Raw genomic sequence first — 24,603 nt, 5'->3', positions numbered from 1 at the left:
CCCACTTCCATCGCTCCCATCCACGCCTCCATCAAGCCCCATCACCCACCTCACTTGAAAGGGGTAACTCGTGCTCACCTTCGTTTGAACAGATCTACCGAGCAACCACATCCATCGACTCCTTCTTCCCACATCTGTACCGATTTCCGAATCTTGCGTCATGGCTGGTCAGAACCCGGCCTACTCCGCGATCCTCAACGATCTTAACCGCGACGTGTCGAGGGAACAGCCCACGGACATTATCCAATTCTGTGCCGACTGGTTCCAGGACAAGCTGCGTGAAGAGGTGCGATTCCCCTTTGTTCATGCAGAGAACTAACATCGCACAGCGCTCCGGATCTACCCAAGCCGCTTCTCCGTCGAGTCGCAAGGGGCCGCCTGGCAAACTTGGACCCTTTGGACGTCCCGACATTGACTCGCACCCGGCTACGTTGTCTCCCTTCTCTGAGCACGGCCCGACAGACGGACCGTTCGGTGGACCCAGGCGAGCGACGATCGCTGCAGGAGCGTTTGGCGGATCGTCGTCCATGTTCTCATCTTTCTTTGGCGGCGGTGGCGACCGCTCCGTCCCTCCACCCGCCAACGACTCTTCTCCCTTCAGCGAGAACGCTCCCAGCGGACCCTTCGGCTCCAACTCTCCGTTCGGAACTGGCTCGCCGTTCGGCGCCAGCGCGCAGACGCCTTCTGCGCCTGTCGGCATGCCTCCGCCTCCCCAGCCCGAGGAGGACGAGGACGACGATATTCACCGCGATGACGAACCCGTCATTCCGCAGTACGCCCTTGGGCGCCGGACGTCAGTGTCGGCCGAATCGCTCGTGCCGGCCCACGCTCGCCCGTTCCAGCCTGGTGTTGACGCCTTCATCCCCGAAGAGGAGGACGAGGCGCCGGCCAGCATGCCCGTGATTCCCAAGTCGCCGGAGCAGCTTGCGCGCATCCGTGCCGCGATCAAGCCCAACTTCCTCTTCCGTAACCTGGATGAGGAGCAGGAGGCTGATGTGCTTGCGGCCATGAAGGAGGTCAAGGTCGGCCCCGGCGAGATTGTCATCGAGCAGGGCGCCGCCGGAGACTACTTCTACGTCGTCGAGAGCGGTGAGCTCGAGGTCTACGTCAAGCGCGACGGCGAGCCTGGAGACGGACCCCGCCCTGACCTCGGCAAGAAGGTTGCGCAGTACAAGGAGGGTGGCTCGTTCGGAGAGCTTGCGCTCATGCACAAGTGAGTTGATTGATGGAGATCTCAACTAACCGCAGCGCTCCCCGTGCCGTCTCCATCGTGTCCATCACGCCGTGCACTCTGTGGGCTCTTGACCGTGTCTCGTTCCGCACGATTCTGCTCGACCACACTTCGCGCAAGCGCCGCCTGTATGAGTCGTTCTTGTCGACTGTTCCGATCCTGTCCTCGCTCCAGCCCGCGGAGCGCGCAAAGATTGCCGACGTGCTCGAGTCGCGGACGTTCAACGCCGGCGAGGATGTGATCCGGGAGGGCGAGGCCGGCGACGAGTTTTTCCTTATCGAGGCAGGCTCCGCAACTGCGCTGAAGACGATCGACGGCAAGCCCACAGCAGCCAAGGATCTGCGCCAGGGCGACTACTTCGGTGAGCTTGCGCTCCTGAACCGCCAGACGCGTGCCGCGACCATTCGTGCGGCCGAGAAGCTCGTCGTCGCCGCCCTCGGCGAGCAGGCATTCACCCGTCTCCTCGGCCCTGTCAAGGAGATCATGGCCCGTTCCGCCGGCGAGCGGTACGGGTTCGCCGTCGGCCGCTAGGAGCGGCAGTACGCACAGCGCATCTGACTGGCGAGGAAGCCCCGCAGACTGTACTAGCGGGGTCCGTGTAAGGGAAGTAGTGTATTCCCCAGATTCGAAGAAGCCAAGATGCATGGAAATGCCACAAGCTCGAGCGAGCGAAGCGAACGGGTTGGAGCAGAGCTACGGACATGGTTCTGGCGAGACGAGTTCTTGCTCTCAGGGGTCGGCGAAGGAAAGCAATCACTGTATGGACGGAGACCCGAGGGGGACCTCGACCTCGACCGACCATAGTCTCGACTGCCTGCACTGATAACGGCAACTACTAACATTACGGCGACTGGGAGGCTACGGCTATTTCAGCTGTAGACAACGAAGAGCATGGAAAGCAGGATAGTGACAACCGGCAGAGGCGCTATTCGAGAGCGCACAAAGCACGGGAAGGGGGCACCGACACATAAGTGGTTCAGCAAAGCGGCATGCACACTGCTCTTCAAAGCTCGCAGCGGAGAACAAGAATGCAAGCGTGAGAGTGCTTGGTTCTGCGGAGCGCAGCCGACGAGCCTGCATGTTTTTCAAATTGCGTGAAGAGCTGGAGAGTCCTGTCGCAAACAACTTGTTCCGCGGCCGCAACGGGCTGGGGTTGTAGTTTGGAGAGCGATTGACGATCAGTGCACATTTGTGCGCGTGACACAGAAAGGGAGATCATGCTGCACATGCTGCATGCTGCACAGGCCTCTCTCGACCCCCAACGGTCGATCAGAAGCGATCAGAAGCCAAAATATCGGGTCCGAAGGAAGGCGCCGTGTGCTTCTTTCGAGGGAAGGACGCCACCGCCCCACACGAGCGTATCCCCAGCAGCGCAGCAGCACGTCGTCCGCAGTTCGTTTCTTGAGAATTGAGCGTGTGTCATTTGAAGAGCATGCTCCTGTCACGCTAATCGCTGCGGCTGGAGGGGACCACACCGAACAAGTTCTGATTGTTGTCTGCCAGTGAGACGTCGAGAGGCCGCGCGGATCCGCGGAGAGTGACTAGGGCTACTTGTACTGCGGTGCGTGAGTCTGAGACAGAAGCACATGTTGAGGATCAAGAATGGAAGTTCACAGAGATGGGCCGAACAAGTGCGCGTGCGTGGCTGTGGGACCTACCTGAGATTTGGGTGCTGAGGCGATCACCGATCACGAAGGACAGTCTCTCCTGCGAGCCTGCGCCTTCTCGGCTCTTAGACGCCTGCTTCTGTTCTTTCTCCCGGTCTGCGATCAGTGCGCCAGGAATGACGTAGGCCGCGCTGATAAGAACACCAAATCAGGTCATAGAGGCGGCCCCTTACTGTTGCTAAAGAATAGTGAAGCGGCGAGCTTTCCGAGTGCGGCGCCAGCGCGCCAAATGAGTCGTTTGCGAGCACAGATCACGCACAGAAGGCGGGAGTAGACCCTCAACCCAACCTTGGGCGCGCGTTGCCACCCGGTGGTTAACTTTCGGACGGCTTAACGCTGATTTCCTCTTCTATGTCAGCACGTTAGTTAGTCGCTCGAAAACGGCTATTGTAGATGGATCCAGTTGAGACCCCATGGTCGACAGCATTCGAATCAACGGTCACAGTTGTCTTTCCACGGACTGCACTCAATGTAGTGAACATTGAAGCGAAAGCCAGTGAGAGAACGTGGGTGTGATCTGACTGAGTGTCGCCTTCCTCATCATCGCACTATCTCGTATGCTGGTGAGGTCGGCGCTAGCCGGCTGCCCGGCACCAGCTAAGCGCCATGCCGCGGCCATCGGTGTCCAGCTGCCCGCCTCTTAGACCTGGCTTGCGACTCTCCCCGGATCCCCGGCGCGAAGTAGTGAGACCCGACACTCTGCGGTCAGTTTGTTTCCGACTGACTTGGTTAATGAAGAGAGCTGACGCAGCCTTCGTTGCTAGTATCGCTGCCACTGCAGTTGCCGCAGTCCGGATCTGGGCCTCGCCTACCTCCCAACCGTCGGGAACGCTGCGTCCATCCACTCAATCGTCTCGACTGGGAGGCCCGAGCGTGCAGGTGAATGTCGCGGCCATGCGGGCTTAAGACCGCGTCGATGTGAGGGTCAGAGAGAGTGTCAGTGCGCACAATGCTGGAATTCTGGACTCCCATTCAGCGTGCAATAAGTGAGCATGAGCATTGAGGTGGGATCGAGAGATTGAGAAGGGACCAGAGCCGTGGGTTGGATCCGAGGGGCCTGATTCACTTACCCTCAAGCCATCAGGCCTGGCCGGCTGCGCGTCAGCCACCAGGGATGCGTGAGGCCGAAGCCCGAAATGTTGAATCCGATACGAAGTCGAGCATGGCTCCTCGCTGAGTGACCACCCTCGTTGCCATTCATATCTTCATTCGCCGTTCCCCAATCCATGTTTGCCCTCAAGCGTTGACCTGATGCAGGGCTCGATCTGGTGACAGTGCGGATCGTTGCAGAGAGCTCCTTGTGCAGCGGGGATAAGCGGTGAAGGTCTGTGAGACACGGACAGAGGTCAGACAACGGATTGTGTCGCGGCGCCGCAATCAGCCGTCAGCGGACAGAGCGGAAGGAGCGGAGCGAGCGCTCCATTGTGCCCCGAGACTGTGTCGGAGTTGCGGAGCGCCCGAGACATTCATCTGATGACAGACAGCCTCAGCTGTCTCTACGTCAGCATTTCGATGCTCCACTGCTCCGCTGTCGGACTAAAATCGAGTGAGCGTGTGAGGCCAGTAGAAGAAGAAAAGAGAAGGAAGACAGATGCGAATGAGAGTGCGTGAACTGGGATGTTGACCTCTGAACAACGGTCTGGTACGGGGATACCTGCCTCGTTCAAACGACAAGCGAGCAGTGGGTCACCTCGGAGCTCGGCGCACTCGGCGCATTCGAAAGCTTCCAACCCACCGAACCCACCGACCCAGCACTCGGAGTAAGTCTCCATGCAGTCAGTCCCTTCAGCAACCCATGAGTGAGTGGGAGGTCATTCCGAAAAACGGGCCCCATCCGTTCTAATTCGGCTAAGCCGATGCCAGAGATAACGAAGAGCACGCCATCACACTTCCCTCCCTCTCAGCATTCAGCACAGCTTCTAGGCCCAAGAATAGACAGGTCCAAGGACTCCAGGAATCCACCGAGATGTCACCTGCACTCTTCAAAGCAGAGGAGAGCTCTCACTCCCTGGCAATTCACGGACAGAAACCGGCAGCTCGGATCTCGGACCGAGCCTCCCCACTGTCTCCCCTGCGAGGAAGTCAGGAGTCCGCGCCCAGCGCTCCACGCGGTGTCGCTCGCCTCAAACAGAGGCCTGACGTAGTGCGCGGCTGTCTTCCTTTTCCTCAGATGTCAGCGACATCCTTTGTGTACGTACGTCGTGCGTCGGTTAAAGATTGTCACCTGTCCTCCGCGGAGTTACAAAGGATACTGTGAGAAGGGGAGGGCAATTGAACACGGCGCCGAACACCTGCCGAGACAATTGTGAGGATGCAAAGCGTGACATTTCTCCGTGCGATTACGTTTCTTGAGAGGGCTGTAGAAGCGCTGCATTGGAGCGCTGCGAACAGGCAGACAGGCCCAGGAACTGTCCACATCCGTTCCTGCTAGCTGCATCTCCCTACGTCGTTCCTGTGACTCCGCGCTCCGCGCCGAGATGGCAGACCGAACGAATCTCCCGAACGCCGAGGAGCCTGCCAGCGCACGCTGCCTTCAACGAACAAGACACGCTTACCCCTTCCCCCCACTCTGCTCAAGCTGTTGTCGGACTGAGAACTCCGAAGCTGTAACAAAGCCGAAGACTGCGCATCTGCTAACCCTCCCGGGCAAAGCCCGGAGGCGGGCGATCAGTGCTGAAGCGGCCCGTGATCAGCCAAATGAGAAGAGGGTGTGGCTTGACTAGGGTGTGGCGCACGCAAAGCATGTTAACCTTGCTTTTCTGCTCGAACGCCATCGCTCCTGGACCCGTAGGGATGGGTCGGGCTGCCACTAATGGACGCATGGATACCCGGCGCAGCGGTGGGGTTTGCAGCCTCCTGCACAGGTGGTGCAAGGTCCGTGGTTGTCACTGCTGGACTAAGTTTCAACGCTTCGTTTACAGTTGTTCTCTTGAGGCTTATCACGTCCGCCTTCTGCCCGACCTCCGCTGCTCTCCGTCCCGCCGTCGCCAACGTCGCATCAAGCATGACACGCTTGCCCGCTGTGCCTTCGCACGGCACACGACGCTCGTTCGCCACGTCTCCGGGAGAATAAATACATTCAGTTCCCACTTGCGACTAGTGTTACTATATAGGTGTGGTGCAGTGATGGTGGCAGGCTACGGCAGAGCAGTGCAGGCCGCGGTCGCGACAGCATGTAAGCTGGCGTAGTCCGCGGGCGCGGAGTCTGCTGGTACATGCGCGGGCGCTGGCGCGCCCCACATATGATGGTGATGGGTGTGCTGGGGACAGTGGGACAGGCTTTATACTAGGCGGAGCCGTATTGTTACAGTTTATGATGTGAAAGTGGTAGTGTAAAAGTTGAACTGGAGAGAGAAAAAGACCGGAAAGAAGCAGTCCTCGACGATGGCGCCGTCCTGGGACGGCAGTGTCAGACTTGTAATCTGTCGAAAATGAATAGTGTCCTCAAGTCACTGTGCGTTGAATATGGTCCGGGCGGGAAAAGAGAGTAAAGAGAATATATGCTGAGATGTGATGGAGAGTCGATTCTACTTTTTGCGCTTGCTCGCCGATGTGGGCGACGTGCGCTTCTGACGCGTCGGGAGGCGTACACTCTGGTCCGCAAAGCACTGCGTCAGGCGCGTTGTTGGGAGCACTCCCGGGAAGCGTTTGGCCGAGTACACGGTGAATGAACTCGAGAACTCGCGCGCGAGGATCGGCGCGCTCTGATCCTTGACGACAGACTGCACGGTGAGTGACGTCAGGTCGGCCAAGGTGAAGCGCAGGCTGAAAGTGCCCTCTGTGCGGATACCAAGGTCGTGCGCGAAGAAGAATAAGCCCGTATTGCCGTCGAGATCCTTCAGGCGCTGACACACTGCGCCCATCGAGCCGACGAGCACGCGCGAGTAGTGCGACGACGCTGACGGCGTGGTGGAGCTCGTCACGCGCTCCGTGTACCCTTCGGGGTACATTGTCGCCGGCGCCGGCGTTGGCGAAGTGACAAAGGGCATGCCAGTGGTGGACTGCCCCTGCGCAGACTGCGAGTAGCGGTGCTGTCGGGACCAGTGGTCGTCGCCTGAGGCACCCCATGGGCGCACGGGCGCACCGTAGTGCCTGTCCCATTCTGCGTAGCCGGGACCGGGCGGAGGCGCTCCAGGTGCGCCGGGCACCATCGCTCGTTCGTCGCGGCCAAAGCCAGAGTCCTTCCTCCAGGGACCCTCTGCTCCTGGCGGGGGAGGGTAGCCAACCGGATAACCTGATCCGGCTCGTTCTGGGGGATAGTTAACATCACCTGGCGTCTGGATCGGGGTACCTTCCGGCGTCCAGCCTCGGGAATCGTGGTGAGCTGGTGGGGGAGGCGGGGGCGGGGCCGACATGGACGCCGATCGAGCGTCGTGCCATTCCTCCGGGGGGCCGTACGGCGGGTGTGACGCAGACGGGGGGCGCGTGTGTCCAGGCGATTGCTGCCAGGGCGGTGGGGGGTGTCCACCGTACGCTAACGGTGGGTAGGAAGATGAAGAAGCGTGTCCATAGTGCGGGGGGCGCGTCGCTATCCAGTCAGTTTATGCTCACCCCTTGCACCAAGATAGCCCTGCCTGGTACTCACGGTACGCATTCCAATCTCCGTGCGGTCCTCCCTGCCAGGCGGCAGGTGGCTGAGAAGCTGTGCTGCCAGCTCGCGCATTGGGGCCCCTGCTGAAGGGGGACGTCTGATTCTCACTGTAGCCGTGCGAGACGCTCGGTTGTCGCGACGAGGTGTGCGTGAAGAGGGCATATTGATCCTGACGAGCTCCTGGATGCATGACGATGCTGCGCTGCTGTGTTTGATCGCCGTTCCAGAGATCAACCATCAGAATCAGACGATGACAGTCGATGGCACTGTTGGGGCAGGTCAGATCGCCGTCCTGCTTATGTTTGTATCTCGATGTTGAACTCACTTGGGAGAGACCGGATTCCCAGACTTGTCAAAGATGCGGAGCTGAATGATAGGCGGCGGTGACAATGGTCGTCGATCCTGCAATCGCCGTCAGTCCCGCCAGTCCCGCGCTCGATGGATGGTCATGGCTCCCTCCAAGTCCGAAACCCGAAATTCAAGTGGTCCAGTGGAGCGCCCCTGAGTTGAACGCGAGTTACTCACCTTGTCTCCAAACCCGCATGCACGCGCTCGCTGAGGCTGCTGAATGACTTCGAGCCGGTAGACACTGCGTAAGGTATAAGCTTACTTCGCCATCGCCGCGAAACCGCAATGACGATAAAGGGGGACCAGGTACGTGGGTGTTGGGTTCTTTGGGTCCGCGCCCGCCATTGAATGATAAACTTACAGATCTTCCCGTGCGATATTCTCCACCGCCACACTGCTGGAGAGTTCACGATGCCTGTCGTTCTCGTCAAGCTCGTCGTGTTCGCTCGAATCGTCTGAGTCATCACTTGAATCTTCGCTCCCGTCATCGTCGTCACCACCCGCCCCAGTTCGATCCGTAGATGTTGCACCTTTAGTCAGGCTGGGCTTGCGGGACGACGATCCCCTCGCTGACGGTCCAGCACCAATCTCCCGAGTCCGCAAGCTCCGACCGCTTGGAGCAATGGGTCCCGAATCCGACTCCCCTCCTCCGATACGGGGTGACATTTGCGTGGAGGAGCGAGTCAGACGCTACCGAGCCGGCGTGCTCAGTGGCTCGCGAGTCGTGTGTGTCGCAGCACTGGCTGGTCGGGTTCGAGGGGGAGCTTAAAGGACGTTTGATGATCGAGGAATCAAGCTGGAATGGAAAGGTAGACGATGCAGAATATTCGCATGAGATGTGACGTTGAGAGGGAGGGGTGATGAGCGGGAATGTCGAGGGGAGGATGATGTTGCGCGGTGCGATAGCGGTAACAGCCGGTCGTGTTGTGTGGGGCGAGCCGTTTAAGGCGCGAGCGCGAGGTCAGCTGCCATTCAGATGTTGAGAATCGCGAACGAGGTAGGAATGTGGTGTCTCGTGTATGCGTGAGGAGGGGTGTGCTGACGGGAATGAGGTAAATGAAGCGAATACAAACACACAATCAAGCAAAGATTTGCTTGCTGCATTGTAGCTGACTGCAGCGAGTGTGCCGTGCCGGGTGTCGGGCCAAGTAGTGTCATAGAGTCGACCTCCCCTGGTGGAAGGCAGGTCTCTAGGAGGTCTCGGTCCGTTGGCTCTCAAGGCTTTGGTGGGGGGTGGGGAGTGCACATCAGGGGGAATGAGAGCAGGGAGGGCAATGAGGGTACTGAGGTACAGCAAAGGGGGGCAACTGGGACCTAACTTGACCGGGCAGGGCCAGGGATGTCGATCCCGACAACTCATGTCCGCGAGCCTGACCGACATCCCTAACCCTGGACACTAAGCTAGTGCTAAAACACTCTTAGCCTTTACGGAACGAGTCCGCCAACGTAATCCCTGTCCCAGCAGTCAACATCCCAGAGCTCTGGAGCTCAGAGACCCAGAGACCCCCTGCATGGCTCCGGGTCACCCGTCCACAGAGCCGGGAGGGATCAGGACACTGCGACATGGAGCCGACACCTCTAAACTCCTGACGCATGCAGGGTTGACCACCGCCCAGGCTCGCACTGTTGATGCGGATGCACGGCGCTTAACGTCACGTCACGTCCTCATCACCACGTTTCGATGACCATCACCCACTCCTAGCGTTCTGAAACTCCGCCTCGCAGTTACCATAGACCGAGTGCAGGTCGCGGATCGCGGGCGGAGGTTTATCAAACATACCCCAAGGCATTCCTCGGCTGGGGTCATCACAGGAGCCGCCAGCTGGATCGTCAACCTCGTTTTGACCCGCGCCGTTGACGCGGCGTACCTGCCTTCTCCAACTCCATGGTCCCGCTAACCATTCCACGAGGTTGAAAGGTGGAAACATGAGTCGGCGGTGATAACAAGCCGATGTGTGAGGACGGGTGACTGTACGCGTTTCCTCGAACCGAGCGACGGACAGCGGGCTCGCAGGCTGCAAGCCCGCGTCTCGCTCTGCGCTCCACGATACTCAGCGTGATACACCCGCGCGGACCACTAAACTGGTGTGACTGGGTTGCACAGCTCTGCACGCTCCGAAGCGCTCGATCCGCCCAGGACAACCAGCAGAGAACGAAGGCTGAGCTTTCGTTCCGCTGGTGAAGAAGGGTGAGGCAGGTGCCTTGGCGACCTTATTGCCTTCCAGGACGTGAGTTTGGTCTAAGTGTTGGGTCTTCCCACCTACAGAAACTCCCGAGCATAAACTCTTAGGCTTAAGGCAGGGCATCTTGGACGCATGGGAGCCGCGACGACCCAGGATATAGCTCAACAGCCAGGCAGGAGACCCAAGGACACGTGGGCCCCAGGTATCCTGCCCAGGCGAGCTCAGGAGCAACAAGCTTTTACGATATCCTGAGAAGGGGCAGACAGGAACAGCTGAAGTCGTAGGGATCATGCCAGCATGGGCTGCATGAATGCCATACTACCCCGGCAGCCCGCTGACTCGCTGACTCGCTGAGTCGCCGTGCCGCGCTGTTGCAGCGCCGGCGCAACTCCCCGAACCTTATCAACCTCACCACCCAAATCTTCGTTGATATCTCTTTGAGCCTTGTCAGGGGCAGCGGCAGCCCCCAACAGCTTAAAAAGCACGGAGGGCGCAGCCGTTTACGACATCGCCGACTCTCAGGACACGGCCTCAGGATTCGACGCGCACGCGAGCTTTTGCGAGCCACAGTTGCAACAACCCATGGATGGATCGAGTTAGGGCGCTGTGAGGCGCGTGCTCTTCGATCAAACCGCTGATTACAGCCGTGAGAGCTACACTCACGGCTGTCGAACCGGGCCGAACTCGGACGCAGCGACAGCCTCCATCAACGACTGAGTCGTGGGCAGTTCTGACAGCGTCTAACACCCTCGATTCCGGTCCTTCGGCTCTCAGCTCGCCAGTCTCAATGTGACTGAGGCAGTCGGAGGGAAGGCTTTGACGCTGGAAAAGCGTTATATTTCCCGACACCCCTTGTGATCTGACGGCTGAGCCCTTTCGACATCAGAACCGACGCTATAGCGCAGATTCCAACAGACCGGTCGATGCTCCGTGGGCACACCGACTTACAGGGGCACCACGATAGAGTGAACCAAGAATAGGATGTGGGCACGTTACTCACTTGAGTCAAGACTGTCGTTTCAACGAGGAATGATGTCACGGGTGATCGGTTGTTTGGGTTCAGCCGTGTGTCGATGCGTTCCTGTCGCCTATCTGACAGCAGTTGTCTACCTTAAGAGAGTCGATTGTGGGCACTGTATTGAAACCGTTGTGTCGGGGTTCGTGTGTCAAGTTGTGGACGACGGTGAAGGAGGTCCGAATCTGCTCCCGGGACACCGTTGAGCTGAAGATCTGGCGTAACGACAACGGCTTGCACAGTATCGATGGTAGACTTCGGTAAGGATATCTCTGATTGAGGAGCGTTGTGTTGCGAAGCCCGGGTTGGATGTGGCTCGATGCGCTTGCGAAAACTAAATCTTCAACAAGGATTGGAAGAACGGGAAAGTGGTACCGTTCAGCGCGTAATGCGCTCCGTCTTGGCCGGTTGTTGCGCGGTTGATCTGGATGCATGTCAGCTTGCTAATATCACTTGGGATAGAGGCAGGTCATCCGTCATTGGGCACAGCGCTCACACTCCGAGTCAAATCGCGAACCTACCCTCGCGTAGGCTTTAGTTGCTATAGCTGCAATGCTGCTAAAGTCGATTGAAGGTTGAGCGGAGAAAGAGTAGAAGTGGCACACCTGCAGGGCGTAATGTTAACCACTCGGCTGTGTCCACGATGATCGGTGAAGTACTCGGCACTTGACAGTATCCGGTGAAGTCAGATGTCGGGAGGCTGGCTGAACGAGGTCCTATACCCTCCCGAGAGATCGAAATGCAGTTGTGACGTTGACAGGAGGCAATGGGGAAGCTGTTAGTCAAGCGAGTACGAAGCAGCAGCCGACAGTGGTGGCGTCCCGGGGATATGCCGATTATCGAAGGCGGATGAAAAGACGAAAGAAATGATCGCCTGTTATCAGCTGAGGGCTCTCACAGTCGGAAACGAGTCTGCAAAGGGGTGGTAATGAAGGGTTGAAGGATGAGACGGACAAAAAAGTTGCTGTCACACTGCGGCTCGAAGTTCAAGGATGTCTTCCTCAGTGGGAATTCCTCTGGACGGTTGGACAGTGGTTGGGCGATAGTGTGTAGCCGTCCAACTGCGATTTGGGTGGACACATTGGCATCGGGTGGGCCCGAAGTACACGGGAGGGGAGAGGAGAGACACTGTCAGACGCTGGCCAAGTACGCAGTAGGTGGAGAGTAGAGAAGAACAGGAGATGTAAGAGTGGTATCGAGCGTGTGATGATTCCAAGTCATGTATCACTCAGCGGTGGCTTCTCGGCCGGGAGGTCATGGCGTCGTCCACCGTAGCAAATACCACCCGACAGCCGCCAGCCCAGGCCGAGAAAGCACACGACCCGATCGTTTCTGCCGCCGGTGGCAACACTCGGCCGCTCCATGCATCACACTCGCCCGGTTTGTTGACACTCCGACCTGAAGTGCATGCATGCACCCCTCTGTTCGATTCAGGACCGACACGCTCAGACAGTGTGTGCGGGCGGTAGTGTACAGGGTTTCCGCTGGTGGCGTCCAGGCGTCCGAGATCCCTTGGGGTCGGGGGAACCACACTGCGCCTCCAAGCACCACCAGCATTCCGCTTTCTCCTAGCCAATGTTGCTGTCCGACAGACAGGCAACCTCGTGGCCGTAGCGCCTGGCCAACTATGCTTATTCTAGCCCTTGGTCAGGAATCTGCAACAGGGGGGAACAGCAACTGTTGGGCGTCGGAATGCGGACGTTATCCCGTAGACTGTTTGGCACAGCAGGGAAATCTTTTGGCTGGAGGGTTGCCCCGACGCCACACCTATGACCCATGGCCGACTCGGCGCCTCCCAGCCCACAGGACACAGAGGAGCGGAGAACATCCCACCCGAGAATGAGTGCCGACGCTTTCGCCCGATAAGCGCAATCCTTCTCCGATGCAATTCATGTGGTTGAGTTGTGGTGCCCTCGGGGCCCGGGCATCTGATACAGCCAAGGTTGTCCAGGGAGTAAGTTCAAACCCTGCCGACCGCTGGCCAGTGCCGCCGCCACTGGCGACTACCCTCACGTTGGTAAGGACCGCTCCTATTGTCTCGCTCGGTGCGGCTCAGCCTGGCACGCACGCCCAACAGCCTTGACGAGGGCGCGCGGGGCGCTCGGTTGAGTGGGTAGAGAGGAAGGTATACACTGGACTCACGTTGGGCAGGCTCAGATCCTCAAGATGTTGCAGGAGTTGAGTACGGCAGAACCCGGCGTGTTCGACTTCTGTACGATGGGCGCAGGGTGCTCGAGTGGGAGTCTCAGGTCAGACCATCAGCTCGGGCGCTGCGTGAAGCCTGGCGATCCTCAATCAGTCGAGAGCTCCTGAACCAGGGGAGACTTGCAGCACGGCAAGCGGAGTTCAGCGCGGCGGTCGGATTAAAGGGCTCGTTATCGGTGGAAAATGCAGTAGACGAGAAGGCCGAGAGTCGGGAACGAACACGATGGAGGCGCGGCTCGCGAAGGGAACGACGCAAAGCCCAGTTCAGGTTATGCAGGTGGCTCGAGGTGGAGGTACCACACTACTGGTCGATCTCAGACGAGCCCAGTGTCGGGATGTATCACACCTCAGGTCTACTACCTACTAAACTTGTCGGATTGTCGTGTTGCCAAGCCGCAGGGAGCAGTGACCGCAAGGCCCAGGGAATGAGCCTCGCGCAATAGCGCAAAGGGTGAAAGAGAATGGTCGATACCGGGTGCCGGATGGAGAGCAGTGGCAGGGTGTGGGTAGTGTGGGTCTCGAGCTGGAACGGACGTGCTGGGAGTTCTGGGGAGTGATTGGGGAGCGTTGAGAAGTCGAGGAAGTCGTTTGATGAGAGTAAGATTGGGAGGGGGGCGAGCGGGTGGCCACAGAGGCGGTGACTAAGCCGACTGAGTGAAAACGATGCAATGCGACTTGGCGGAGCGTTCTCTCGTTTTCTCCCTTCTGAGTCCTAAACAGCAGATACTCCTCGTCTTCATTCCACACTCTGCGACAATTCAGAGGCTACAGACGTAGCACACGGCAATCTTGACGCACCTGCGGGGATGCTTCAATCGCAATGCTGTGCTTGGGCTCAGTTCGGTGAGTGGCTTGAAGTTGGAGAGCGTCAGAGAAGGTTCGGGGAGGCGTCGAGGTCAGAAGTGTGTGCATCCTGGTGACGGCCTGATTCCAGCTGGTGTCGGAAGTCAAAGTTCGGGTCGATGATCCCTTCGAGAGCTCATAGCCCAGCGTGCGGTATCCACGCCGTACCGCTTGAGGACACTCAGATCGGCATGGTGCGCCAGATGGTTTTGCCTGCAGCACCCAGAGATCACACGGACTGAGTACGTGTGTGACGAGAATTGCGACGCGGCTGCACGCCGCAGCCATGCGAGATTGTACTCTCACCCGTCTGGGTACAGCATACCGCAGGAGCAAGTAGGCTAATCGGAACAAGCTACTCCACGTTATGTTTCCCGTGTCACAGACCAAGGCAGGGCCCAGGGCCAACACTCTCAGGACGGAGGTAGAAAAGGAAGTGCGTACAACACTCGGCATCCCTCATGAACGCCCGGACCTGGAAACACCCAACTCTCCTCCTGTTGAGATGCTCGACACGCTGCCGCCGTCTTTACGTTACGGCCACAAGATAAACTGTGGCTTGACCGACTCAATTGGACCTGACCACATTTTCCAGCGTCATGTCTGGCTCGAGTGCCTTTCCAAAACGAGGTCGAACCAGCTGCATAGGGCACCAAAGTCAGTCACTCGCACGCAGGCTGGGGGGCGACTGTCCACGCTCCCATCTCTCTGCCTGTCCGACGTCCTTCTCTTTTTCGCTGAGGAAACGCAAAAGCGAAACTCTGCAATAAATCTCGCGATCGAGAGGGTAACAAGACGTACATAATCCGTCACGCCTTGCGCGTTCGAGGAACAAGGAAAGGAACGAAAGCTTGTGCTGTGACGACCATTTCGCGTCCCCCGGCAACCAACCATCTGCTCTCGCGTGCGACATGGCGAGGAGTTCTAAACCTTAGAACCAACCTCAATGGCCGAACGGGCGTACATCGACTGTTCCACTGTCGAGATGAAATTGACAGCATGACCGACCTTGTCGTGCGGGTTTTTCTGTTTGGTGAAGTCGATGATTAGGGCGGCTCGATAAAAGTTCCCTGTTGCTCACATCAAACAGGTGGACCAGCAGCAAATGGAAAGGTTGAGGGCAATTTTCACCTATGCCGGCACTCCCGCTTTGCTCTAAGTATCCGCGCAGTGCGAGCGTCGTACTTGTTCTTCAAATGGAACATTGTTCTTCTCGCGTGGTCCGGCTTGTATCACTTGCGAGCTGGGAGAGGCGAGAAGCGGTCTGCCATCATTATCCTTCCGGCACAATTCTGCATCCGAAGCAAACTGTTGTCAGTAGTGTCTTGTACTCTGCAAGGCGAGTATCAGCCGGACCCCTTCGCGCTCAGCAACCGTGCAAGCTTGGCCCTTGCTTTCCAATTCAAGATCATATTCCATGGATTTTTCCCTCACCTCGGCCTCTACCTGGAAGGACGCGGCTACGAGACAGCAACAGGGCACGGGCAGCACTGAAACAGTTGGTTGCGGCCTCAGTCGGAATCACACACGCATAAGCACTGTCATCTTGTTGGTGCGTCCACGTCGAGGCACGCCAACAATGACTCGCGATGAAGGAGGCTTAGTGGAGGAGGGGCTTGAGGAAGGCGCATCAGGAGAGACCTCAGCAGCCTAACTGCAATAAGGCTGCGTTGCTTTCGTTCACTGATTCTCCTTACTTGTTCACACCGAACAGCTTTCGGTCCGAGTCTGTGACTGACGCCAGCTCGGTCATGTTTCTGCTCACCTCTGCCTTCCTGGGCGAAATGCTGCTTTCATCAAGCACCTTCTGGCCGTTTGGGTCATGGCGAGCTGATAAGCTTGCAGTCATGTATCCAGCACCGCTCACACCCTATTCTGGAGATAACGGCATGTGTCTCGTAACATTACCTCATGCACCATCGTTGGATCCGCCCTTTGCTTGAACCTTCCCTGATGGACGCCATGATGACCCGGCCTCGACGTTGAAACCAGAGATCAAAAGCATCTGCCTCATGGTGCCATACGCAGCCAACAACTGGAACAATAGGTCGTCAACCACTGGAACTGGGAGAGGGCACATAATGACTTGCTTGAGGGCAGACAACCCGTATTTGTGAGCTACCGATTGCCAAGATGCTGACAGGCTCAGATCTCCCCTCTAAGGTATAACATTATGCCAGTAGATGGGATGCGGCCGGGGCTGGAATCGATACTGTTAGGAGCTCTGCTGGGTCCAGGCAACGGACGTCTCGTGGGCATTGGGCATTGCCGGTCAACTAGCATCGCCCGTGCTCTGACAGCATGCAGAACAAGCGAGCTGTGACAACTTCCAGCACCGGTCCCCGAAGTTCACTTGCTGCGGCCGCGATACGAGCGCACGACCGTCGCCGCGGAACACCACCAGCCTTGTCCCAAAGGCCGGTCAGTTGCGCTCGCCACGGGTTCAAGGGATTATACCAACGGAAAATGCAGTACCTGTCCGGTTTAGTTTGGTTCTCACCAGAACACCATCTTATGGAGACTGCTATATGCGAAACACCAAATCTAGGGTCCCGGATAACGCTATCTCGACGCTAGTGCTACAGTTTCCCTTCGCGTGGCTTGCATGCGATGCACCGAGTTGAATGGGAGCGAATTGCTGGCGCCCTCAACGGACCTGAAAAGGGCATGACGGAGCTGCTGGACCTGTCGTGATCCTGTAGAACCTGACGCGTACCCTGGTCATAACGAGAGGTCAAGCAAGAGACCGAACAGCGCCGCTGAATCCCACCTGAGCCGTTCATCTGACCGTGCTTGCTACCCCTTTCTCTCCATTGCGAGCAGGAGTTGACTACTGGGCCGGTCTGTCGGACAGGAACGGGCAAGGAAACTGCATACCTCTGTGTGAGTCATACGTGAGGAGGCGGGGGGGGGGGCGAGTTGGAGTGGGGTGGGCGCTGGGCGCGGCCTACCCACAGTCTTGCGGTTCAAAGGTGCAAAGGGAGCCTGTCACCGAGTTAGCCACTATCCAACGGGCTGTTGCGGCGAGAGGTCAGTTTCGGCCTGTCGTCGAGTTGTGTTTGGCGTCTGGCGTTTCGTGAGTGGGCTCTCGCCCCATCTCACCACCGACCGCCCAGGCTGGGCTCTCGCCCCATCTCACCACCGCGCACCCTACCCTACGCAGCCGCCATCCCTCCCGGACAGCCAAAACAAGCCATGCCGCTTTCCAAACGTCCTGTGTTTGGAATGTTTGTCGCCGGAGAACCCTATGCATGAACTTACCTCCCCTCGTCCCTCACCCGCAACTCGGACTCGGGGTCAGCCCAGTAAGTCCGGCAAGCCTCACAGTATCGCGTAAGGGAGAGAGTTGAAAATTCTGGGAGAGCGCGGCACCCGCGTTTCATATCCGAATCAGTGGTACGGTAATCCCAGGCAATGTCACCTCCTCTTTCAACACGGGCGGGGTGATTGAGCTTCCGGATCTGACCCCGCTGCAGGGCGCCTGACGACACCCGTCATCTGCGGGCGCGGGTCGCGGCAGGTAGAGCAGGGCATGTGAGGGCGATTCCTGCTTGTTATTGTCATCTGCGGGGTATGCGTCGGCATGGGAGTACGATGGGAGCGTTGCCGCGCGCTTCCGGCGTCATTCCGTGCGAGGCGGTGCAGAGTTGTCGCGTCGCAAATTGCAGCCGCGCGCCAAACCTGGCGGTGATGTCAGCACACTGCAGTACCGTTTGGTGTCATGTTGCTTCCCGCGAGCTTGAGCGGGTTCGGTTCGCGCAGACCTCTGGGACGCAGGGGTCTGGGTTCGCACCTTGCGCCTGTTTGTGCTCCTCTGCACTGTGGCTTTACGTTCCAACAAAGCGTAACCTCGGGATCATGCCGCCGTCCTCGGCGAGTCGCCCACATCAGCTGAGCTGAAGCTGACAGACGAGGGAAGCGACGAACCCGTTTCCGCCCTCCATCTCCTCCCGCTCACGGCAGCAGTGGCCCGGTTGGGCTCGGCCGGCGGCAGGATGCTTTCAGATATTCTGATCTCATGCGTACCACACTCTTGCGCGGCCACTTGAATACGTACGGCGCGGCAAGTACGGCACGACTCGATTCCGATCTCGATCCCTCTCGATCTCGATCTGTCTCTCAACGGTGATTGAGGTACCGGTGTGGGGGTGCGGCTGGGCTGGAACGTTTTCGCGGCACGCGTTTGGCGGTACCCGGCGTTGCATAGTCGCAAGGCATCGTCGAGCGGGCCGGGTGCTGCGCGTCAGTGTCACTACCTCCCCGGCGAGTCAGCCATTCGAAGTGTCACGCAGCCGCTGGCAGCGTCGCTCGGAGTGGACCTGGGCCTGGGTGTCGCACCAGGTCCAAAACCAGCGGTGTTGGGCGCATGACCGAAACCTTCACTCGCTTGCTTCCTGTAGAATGGGGACACTTGACGCAGATTTTGCGTACGGAGCAGGGGATCTGCGGTATTCGTGAACCACACCAGTCTAACAGTTTCAACATGGACGTTTCGCTAGAGCGGGCATGTGGGCCGTCCACAAACACCGGAACACCGCCAACACCGAAGGCTGTCTGCGCAGTGCGCAGTACGCACCATTTCATCTTCAAGTGCGCCATCGCACGGTGACGGTGTGGAACGGTGCGTTCCACCGCGGATTGGGTTTGAACCAACACAACCTACCACGTTCTGCCAACCTAGTGCCCCTGGGCTTTCCTGCGCCGACCCTCTCCGACTCAGACACTCCCAGCACGTCAGGACTCCCGGTCTCTCGCGTCTTGCAGGCGTCTCTCGCGTCGAGGGCATGTGACTGGGCGTTGCCAAACTTTGTTGCTGGTGCGGGGAACTTTGGGCGCGCGTGATTCGCTGCAGCGATTCAGCACGGGGCGCTCGCGACATGCAACGATGTGCAGCGGCGTGTTGCTGAGCGCGCGGCGAATGGTTCCAGCGGGCGCCCTGCCCTGACCGTTTCTCACAAGCAGTACTCGCCGTGCGATTCGCGGCCTGCGCACATTCGGGAATCGAGTCGAGTGCGTACGTCCCGCCACGCACGCTGCGCACACCACGCACCATGAAGAGCACGCATGAACGCTACGCACTCCACGCACGCCAAGCCTATGGCACTCGTGGTGAGGCGATCAACGCGTGGCAGCAGAGAAGCGCACCGGAGTATCTAACCCTCGCGTGTGGGACAGTTGCGACGAGACCTTGTACGTGACACGGAACCGCAAGGTGCCAAGTCTAAAGCTTCTTGTTGTCCCATTCAGGTGCGCGCGGCACGCGGTGCACACAAGGACGATTTGCGGTGGGCAAGCGAGTGGCAGAACATCCTGATTGTGTGTTATGCGGCGATCGACGTGGTAATCTGCGTTTCTCTCGAACCCGCAGGCATATTGCGTATGTCGATGCTAGTGGCGACTGGTGGTAACGCATGGTGATACACGATGAAGTACGGCCTCCATGGAAAGTCGAGCCAACGCTGTAGGAATTTCGGCCAAAGCCACTGTACATCACCGGATCCCACTGCCGAGGAACAATAGGTGAACCGACACAGCTATGTGCCCGCATAACTTTGTGGTGGATCGTGATTAATGCAGGACTGAGGCAGAGTTAGCGCTAAAGTATTGTTCGGCGGCTATGGCGTCGACCGAGCGGTGGCTGAAGCCAGGAGAGTTCACCAGAATGCAAGGAGAGTTCAGCCAAGCCGGGACGGTTCTGTGACGACTCCCGACGCGTACGCTGGAAATGGGATGAGGAACTTGCATTCCTCGTATCTTGTTGCGACACTCGGCGAAAGAAATAAAAAACATGTTCTCCACGCCCCTCAGTACGGGGTACTGAATGGGAGCGGGAGCTCGCTGTTGTGCAGGGAGGCGTCGTCCGCTAACGAGAGGTGTCGCCCGGCTCAACATAGGCACGAAACTGAGACTGGAGAGGCAGGCAGGCGGGAACGCACACTACTGTCCCGTTGCGGCGTGTGGAAGGTCGAATGGGATGCATAAACAATATCGTGGGCGTTGCACGTCCGTACGGTGCGTTCAACTTCTTCAAATGTGTGCGACACGCAGAAGGCGGCTGGCCTCTCGTCCCCAAAGATGGCGCGAACGCTTCTATCGGGCGCCGCCGGGGCCCTCAAAATCGGTCGTCACTGCGAAAATCAGCTAGCGTACTAAACACCAAGGAGGTCGATACTAGGGGCGCATTGCGACTGGGGCAAAGAATGTGTCTTCGCAGCCACACAGCTGCATCGGGACGAGCTAACATCAAATGCCGGCCACCGTCTCCGATGGAGCCTCACGGAGTGTGCTTGACTTCTGCAGCAAGCGTGGTGCACACTTAACAATGGCGGGAAACAAATGGAGCGGTGAAGCAAAGCCTTCACACTAAATGGAGCGCAAGGTCACCCGAAAGACTTCCCCTGCGTTGAGGGCATGCCCTTACTCACATTTTTCGAGCGTTCTGTACTCGCGCGTATAGCCAATTTACGGCGTTCCGAACCCCGGTGCTGTGGTAAGCAATTATGGAGACCGTCGAGATGCTCACCCTTCCAGAGCAGAAACTCCTAGGACGTCCAAGCTGGCGAGGCGCTCGCGCTTGGCGTCCGCATCCACTACGTCTGCCGCTCTAGCCTCCGAACTTGGCCCTGGGGCTGCGGCCTCCTCGTCCTCCTTACCAGGTCGCGCGCGTTGCCAAGCCTCGAACGACTCGCGAATCTCGGCAACGGTGAGGGACGTGTCCTTGTCCTGCTTGTTGGCCAGCAGGAGCAGAGGAAGGTTTAATAAGCGGGGCGAAGTAATAACATCGTCTTGGGAAAGTCAGCACACCCTCATAGACGAAGGGAGCATGTGGCGTCAAGGTAATAAAAAGAGCAGGTTCCTTGTCATTCTCCTGCAGAGACAAACAAGGCTGACATGGATGGGGCGCGATCCTAGAAGCTTGTCGGCATGTGGTCGCGATAGGGAGGTTGGAGTGGGAGGGAGATCTGGTCGCCCCAGTGCCGGCGGAGGTCGTTCCGCGTTGCCTAAAGGCGGCATGCACCGTTCTCGCAGCCATGCGCAGTCTCAGGGTGTGTAGAGATTGATGAAAGAAGCAGCAGGGAGTGATGGGGTGTTCGCGAGGGCGCGTGCCAGCACCTGATAGCAACAATGCCAGTGAGCAGTGGGGGTCCCGAACCGACGCCACCGACCGTGGGGTCAAGGGTCTCGGAATCTAGGATCCCAGTACCTAGCAGGAACCATCGACAGTGTCTAGTGGATAGGATAAAAAGGATGCCACGGTGAGAGGCAGCAAGCAAGATCCAGATGTTGGGCGGTCAAGGGGCTGGCTCGAAAGTGGAGTCGGCCCGAGCGCCACACCTTACCCACCCGAAAGTGCCAGAGGAGTGCAGAATGCATCCCGAGCCGGGCGGACTTCAATCCGCCGTGGGGAGCCATACTACTTTTGTGGAACGCAACGGCCGGTGAATGAAGCTCAAATGGTTGGGATGCAGACAATTGCAGCTGGCCGCTGAAGAGAAACGGAGAAACTGGAAACACCTACCGAACACTTCCCACGTCTCAGACAGTCGAGCCTGGTCGCTGGCATCGACAACGAAGACGACAGCGTGACACTCATCATAGTACTTCGGCCAGATGGATCGGATATCCCGTTGTCCACCAAGATCGAAGAACTGCATGATGGTGGACGGAAGATTGATCTTGCCGACTGTCGGAACGGGCGTTTCCAGCATATTCAAGTAGTCGCGAGAACAACACGTATTGTCAGGTAGTGTATTCGAAGCGCGTTCAGCTTTCATTCACGTAGGAGTATCTGACATACTGTTCTGTCCTACCGTTGGCGCAATCTTGTCTGGAGCCATGCCCGGCGTTGGATTGTATAGTGTCTTGATTTTCTCCAACATTGTCTGCGGTCAGGGAAAGCATGGCTTGTGAGGAACATGGCCGAGCTGTATGCCTGCAATCTTCCGACACCACTTCAGCCCAAAGACTGGCGTGGGACTGGTCTCTCATGTCCACTCCACTCGCGCCCTCGGAGCTTCGGAACGAGCGCAGCCGGGGCGAGTTCGGAGTGCAGGCACCTCCAGCTTGCGAAAGCCGGGCAGCATCCACCACGCCATGGCGCCGATATGCTGTCCGTAAAGAGCTAGTCCTAAGGCGTTGTCGTTATCTGAGCCAGCCTGCCGCAAGCGCAGGATATCCTAATTGATCTCCGACACTATACGTACCGTCTTCCCTGCCTGTCCGCGTTAGCTAGGTGGGAATAGCAAGTGTCAGTTGAAGCCTCACATTGTCGAGCCCGATGATAACCACTGAGTATTCGTCCTTGCGTGTCAGATAGGAGTGTAGACCCGAGAGCAGGTGGTACATGGCGGTGAGGTCGAGCGGGTGATGGAAGAGTGAATGGATCGCACCGTCGTCACAACACGACATGGACGTTGCGTCCTCCACCTCCACCTTTCAGACCGTGACAGTGCGATTACAAACGCAACCCTAATGCGCTGCTAATGGCACTTACATACCTTTTATGGGCGGCACTAATGGGTGGCAACTGAGCCTAAAGCAGGGGTAGCAAATAAAGGGCGTGTTTCGCCGCGCGACTGTCTTTTCGAGATTGTAAACAAACAATCCGCAATCCGCAACGTCTAGCATCACTGCATCCACAGGCAGCATGTCATCTGTGACGCCACCAAGACGCCGAAGGATAGATCGCACCGACTTCAGCTCTCCCCGGGACACAACGGAAGATGCTCCCGGAACTCCGGGCCCCACGAAGGCTAGAATCGCGAATCTGAACAGTCAGGTGCAGGAGCTCGTCCGGAAACATCATGCAGCCGAGGTAAGCTCCCTGCGTCCTTCAGACGCTGAAATCTTAGCGCAAAATGCGCGCTCAGGAGAGTGCCTACGAAGCGAAACTCGAGCAGCACGATATCCAGCTCGCCGACGTGCAGGAGCAGCTCGCCGCTCAGGAACGTCGCAACGCCCGGATTACGAGGGAGCTTGAGCGCTGCGAGGCTGAGGGCAATGGGATGCGTGAAGAGGTACGTCTGACTTGATTGAGCGGGGTTAACATCAGCTCAATCTGTTCTCTTTAATGCAGCAGCAGAAGGCGCTCCTGGCCCTCAGTGAGGAAAGGCTTCAGCTAATTGAGATGGAGCAGCGTTTGGCGAACGCCGAAGCTGAGCGAGTGATTCGCGACCACAAGCTTGCGCTCTTCAAGAGCAGGGAGGCTGACATGATGGTCGCCTCCGACAGAACCAGTACACGCATTGCTGAGCTCGAGGTAAGTAGGCTGCGTGCTCAGGTGAACTGACAGTCCAGGCTGCGTTAGAGACAGCAAACACCAGCGCCGCCCATCAACGAGCCGCCGAGACCAAGAGCGCCTTAGACACCACTGCTGCACTGGAGTCCCAGATTAAGGAGCTGCAGGACTCTCTCGTCAGTCTGAGCGCCGAGAACGAGAAGCTGAGGTCGGAGAGCGCCGAGCTCCAGGATGCTCACAAGTCGCTGAAGGAGAAGGAAAAATTGACCCGCGCCGAGCTCGCCACGGCTCAGGCAGCAGCGGGCGGCGACGAGAAACTCAAGAAACAGCTGCGCGAAGTCAAGGCTGAATCTGCCCAGCACGAGCAGGAGATCGAGGAGCTGCGAGAACAGCTCGAATCTCTGAAGGAGACCAACAAAACTCTCAAGGCGAAGGAAAAGTCGGCCCGAACAGAGCTGGCCATGGCCCAAGCTTCTTCTGGCGGCGACGATAAGCTGAAGGCACAGCTTCGCGAGGTCAAGGCGCAAGCAGCCAAACACGAGGAGGCAGTGGAGGAGGCGCGAGAGGAGCTCGAGACGCTGAAGGAGACACATAAGGCTCTGAAGGCGAAGTACCGCGAGGAGCGGGTTCGTATCGCTGGCATCGAGGAGGAGCTTGAGGTGCTGAAGGCCGCGAAGCCGAGGAGCAGGAAGGCGACACCTAAAGACGACAGCGGGAGTGACTCGGACATCGCGCCAGTACGGAAAAAGAAGGCCGCCAAGTCGCCCGTCAAGCCGCGGGCGAAGGCATCTCCAAAGTCGAAGTCGAAGGCGCGCAAAGCCTCCCCCGTTAGCGACAGCGAGGACGAGTCGCCCAAGAAGAAGCCGAAGAAGGCACCCGTCTCCGTGAAGGAGAAGGCGAGCAAACCGGTGTCCAAAGCTCGCAAGCCGTTAGCAGAGGCAGACGTGAACGCCTCCGACGACGACAGGTCGGTGCGCTCGTCTGCTGAGCCAGAGAAGAAGAAGAAGCGCAAGCTGTTCGGTGCCCAGCCCGCATTCAATTGGGATCCCATCTTGAGTGTGAGTACATAATACAGATTGTGTCTATGGGCTATGATAAGAATACAAGAAACCAATGCTGATGGATCAGAGCGGAGACGGTGTCATTCCCACTTTCTTATCTCCTGTTAAGAGCACGAGGGCTGTGGGCACAATCCCCCGCGCAGGGTTCTCAAAGAGCTCGCGCCTAGGATTAAAGTAGCTTTAGATTGTTGGCCCGCGGGCCCATGCCGTTGTACCTGTCA

At 58.2% G+C, this 24,603-nt stretch overlaps 4 protein-coding genes across 4 annotated transcripts; 2 read left to right on the top strand and 2 right to left on the bottom strand.

Moving 5' to 3' along the window:
* Positions 1-160: 160 nt before the first annotated feature.
* On the top strand, positions 161-1,762 carry A1Q1_04216 (cAMP-dependent protein kinase inhibitor; the record flags this gene model as incomplete). The annotated part of the gene is made up of 3 exons (XM_014322593.1): positions 161-286; positions 330-1,186; positions 1,249-1,762. The coding sequence occupies 3 exons, from the start codon at positions 161-163 to the stop codon at positions 1,760-1,762; spliced, it is 1,497 nt and encodes a 498-aa protein (XP_014178068.1).
* A 4,663-nt stretch (positions 1,763-6,425) lies between these two features.
* Positions 6,426-8,503, bottom strand: A1Q1_04215 (uncharacterized protein; the record flags this gene model as incomplete). The annotated part of the gene is made up of 5 exons (XM_014322592.1): positions 6,426-7,426; positions 7,484-7,755; positions 7,815-7,891; positions 8,015-8,078; positions 8,199-8,503. 5 exons carry the CDS (start codon positions 8,501-8,503, stop codon positions 6,426-6,428), a joined length of 1,719 nt encoding a protein of 572 aa, XP_014178067.1.
* A 12,099-nt stretch (positions 8,504-20,602) lies between these two features.
* A1Q1_04214 (uncharacterized protein) lies at positions 20,603-21,963 on the bottom strand (the record flags this gene model as incomplete). The annotated part of the gene is made up of 3 exons (XM_014322591.1): positions 20,603-20,868; positions 21,603-21,767; positions 21,882-21,963. The coding sequence occupies 3 exons, from the start codon at positions 21,961-21,963 to the stop codon at positions 20,603-20,605; spliced, it is 513 nt and encodes a 170-aa protein (XP_014178066.1).
* A 767-nt stretch (positions 21,964-22,730) lies between these two features.
* A1Q1_04213 (uncharacterized protein) lies at positions 22,731-24,560 on the top strand (the record flags this gene model as incomplete). Its single annotated transcript, XM_014322590.1, has 5 exons — positions 22,731-22,898; positions 22,954-23,100; positions 23,160-23,342; positions 23,381-24,379; positions 24,429-24,560. The coding sequence occupies 5 exons, from the start codon at positions 22,731-22,733 to the stop codon at positions 24,558-24,560; spliced, it is 1,629 nt and encodes a 542-aa protein (XP_014178065.1).
* Between the last annotated feature and the right edge of the window lie 43 nt (positions 24,561-24,603).

The sequence above is a fragment of the Trichosporon asahii genome (genome assembly GCF_000293215.1).
Source record: "Trichosporon asahii var. asahii CBS 2479 unplaced genomic scaffold scaffold00070, whole genome shotgun sequence".
Lineage (NCBI taxonomy): Eukaryota > Fungi > Basidiomycota > Tremellomycetes > Trichosporonales > Trichosporonaceae > Trichosporon > Trichosporon asahii.
The sequence above is the reverse complement of the archived record's forward strand: the minus strand, read 5'-3'. Positions and strand labels throughout refer to the sequence as shown.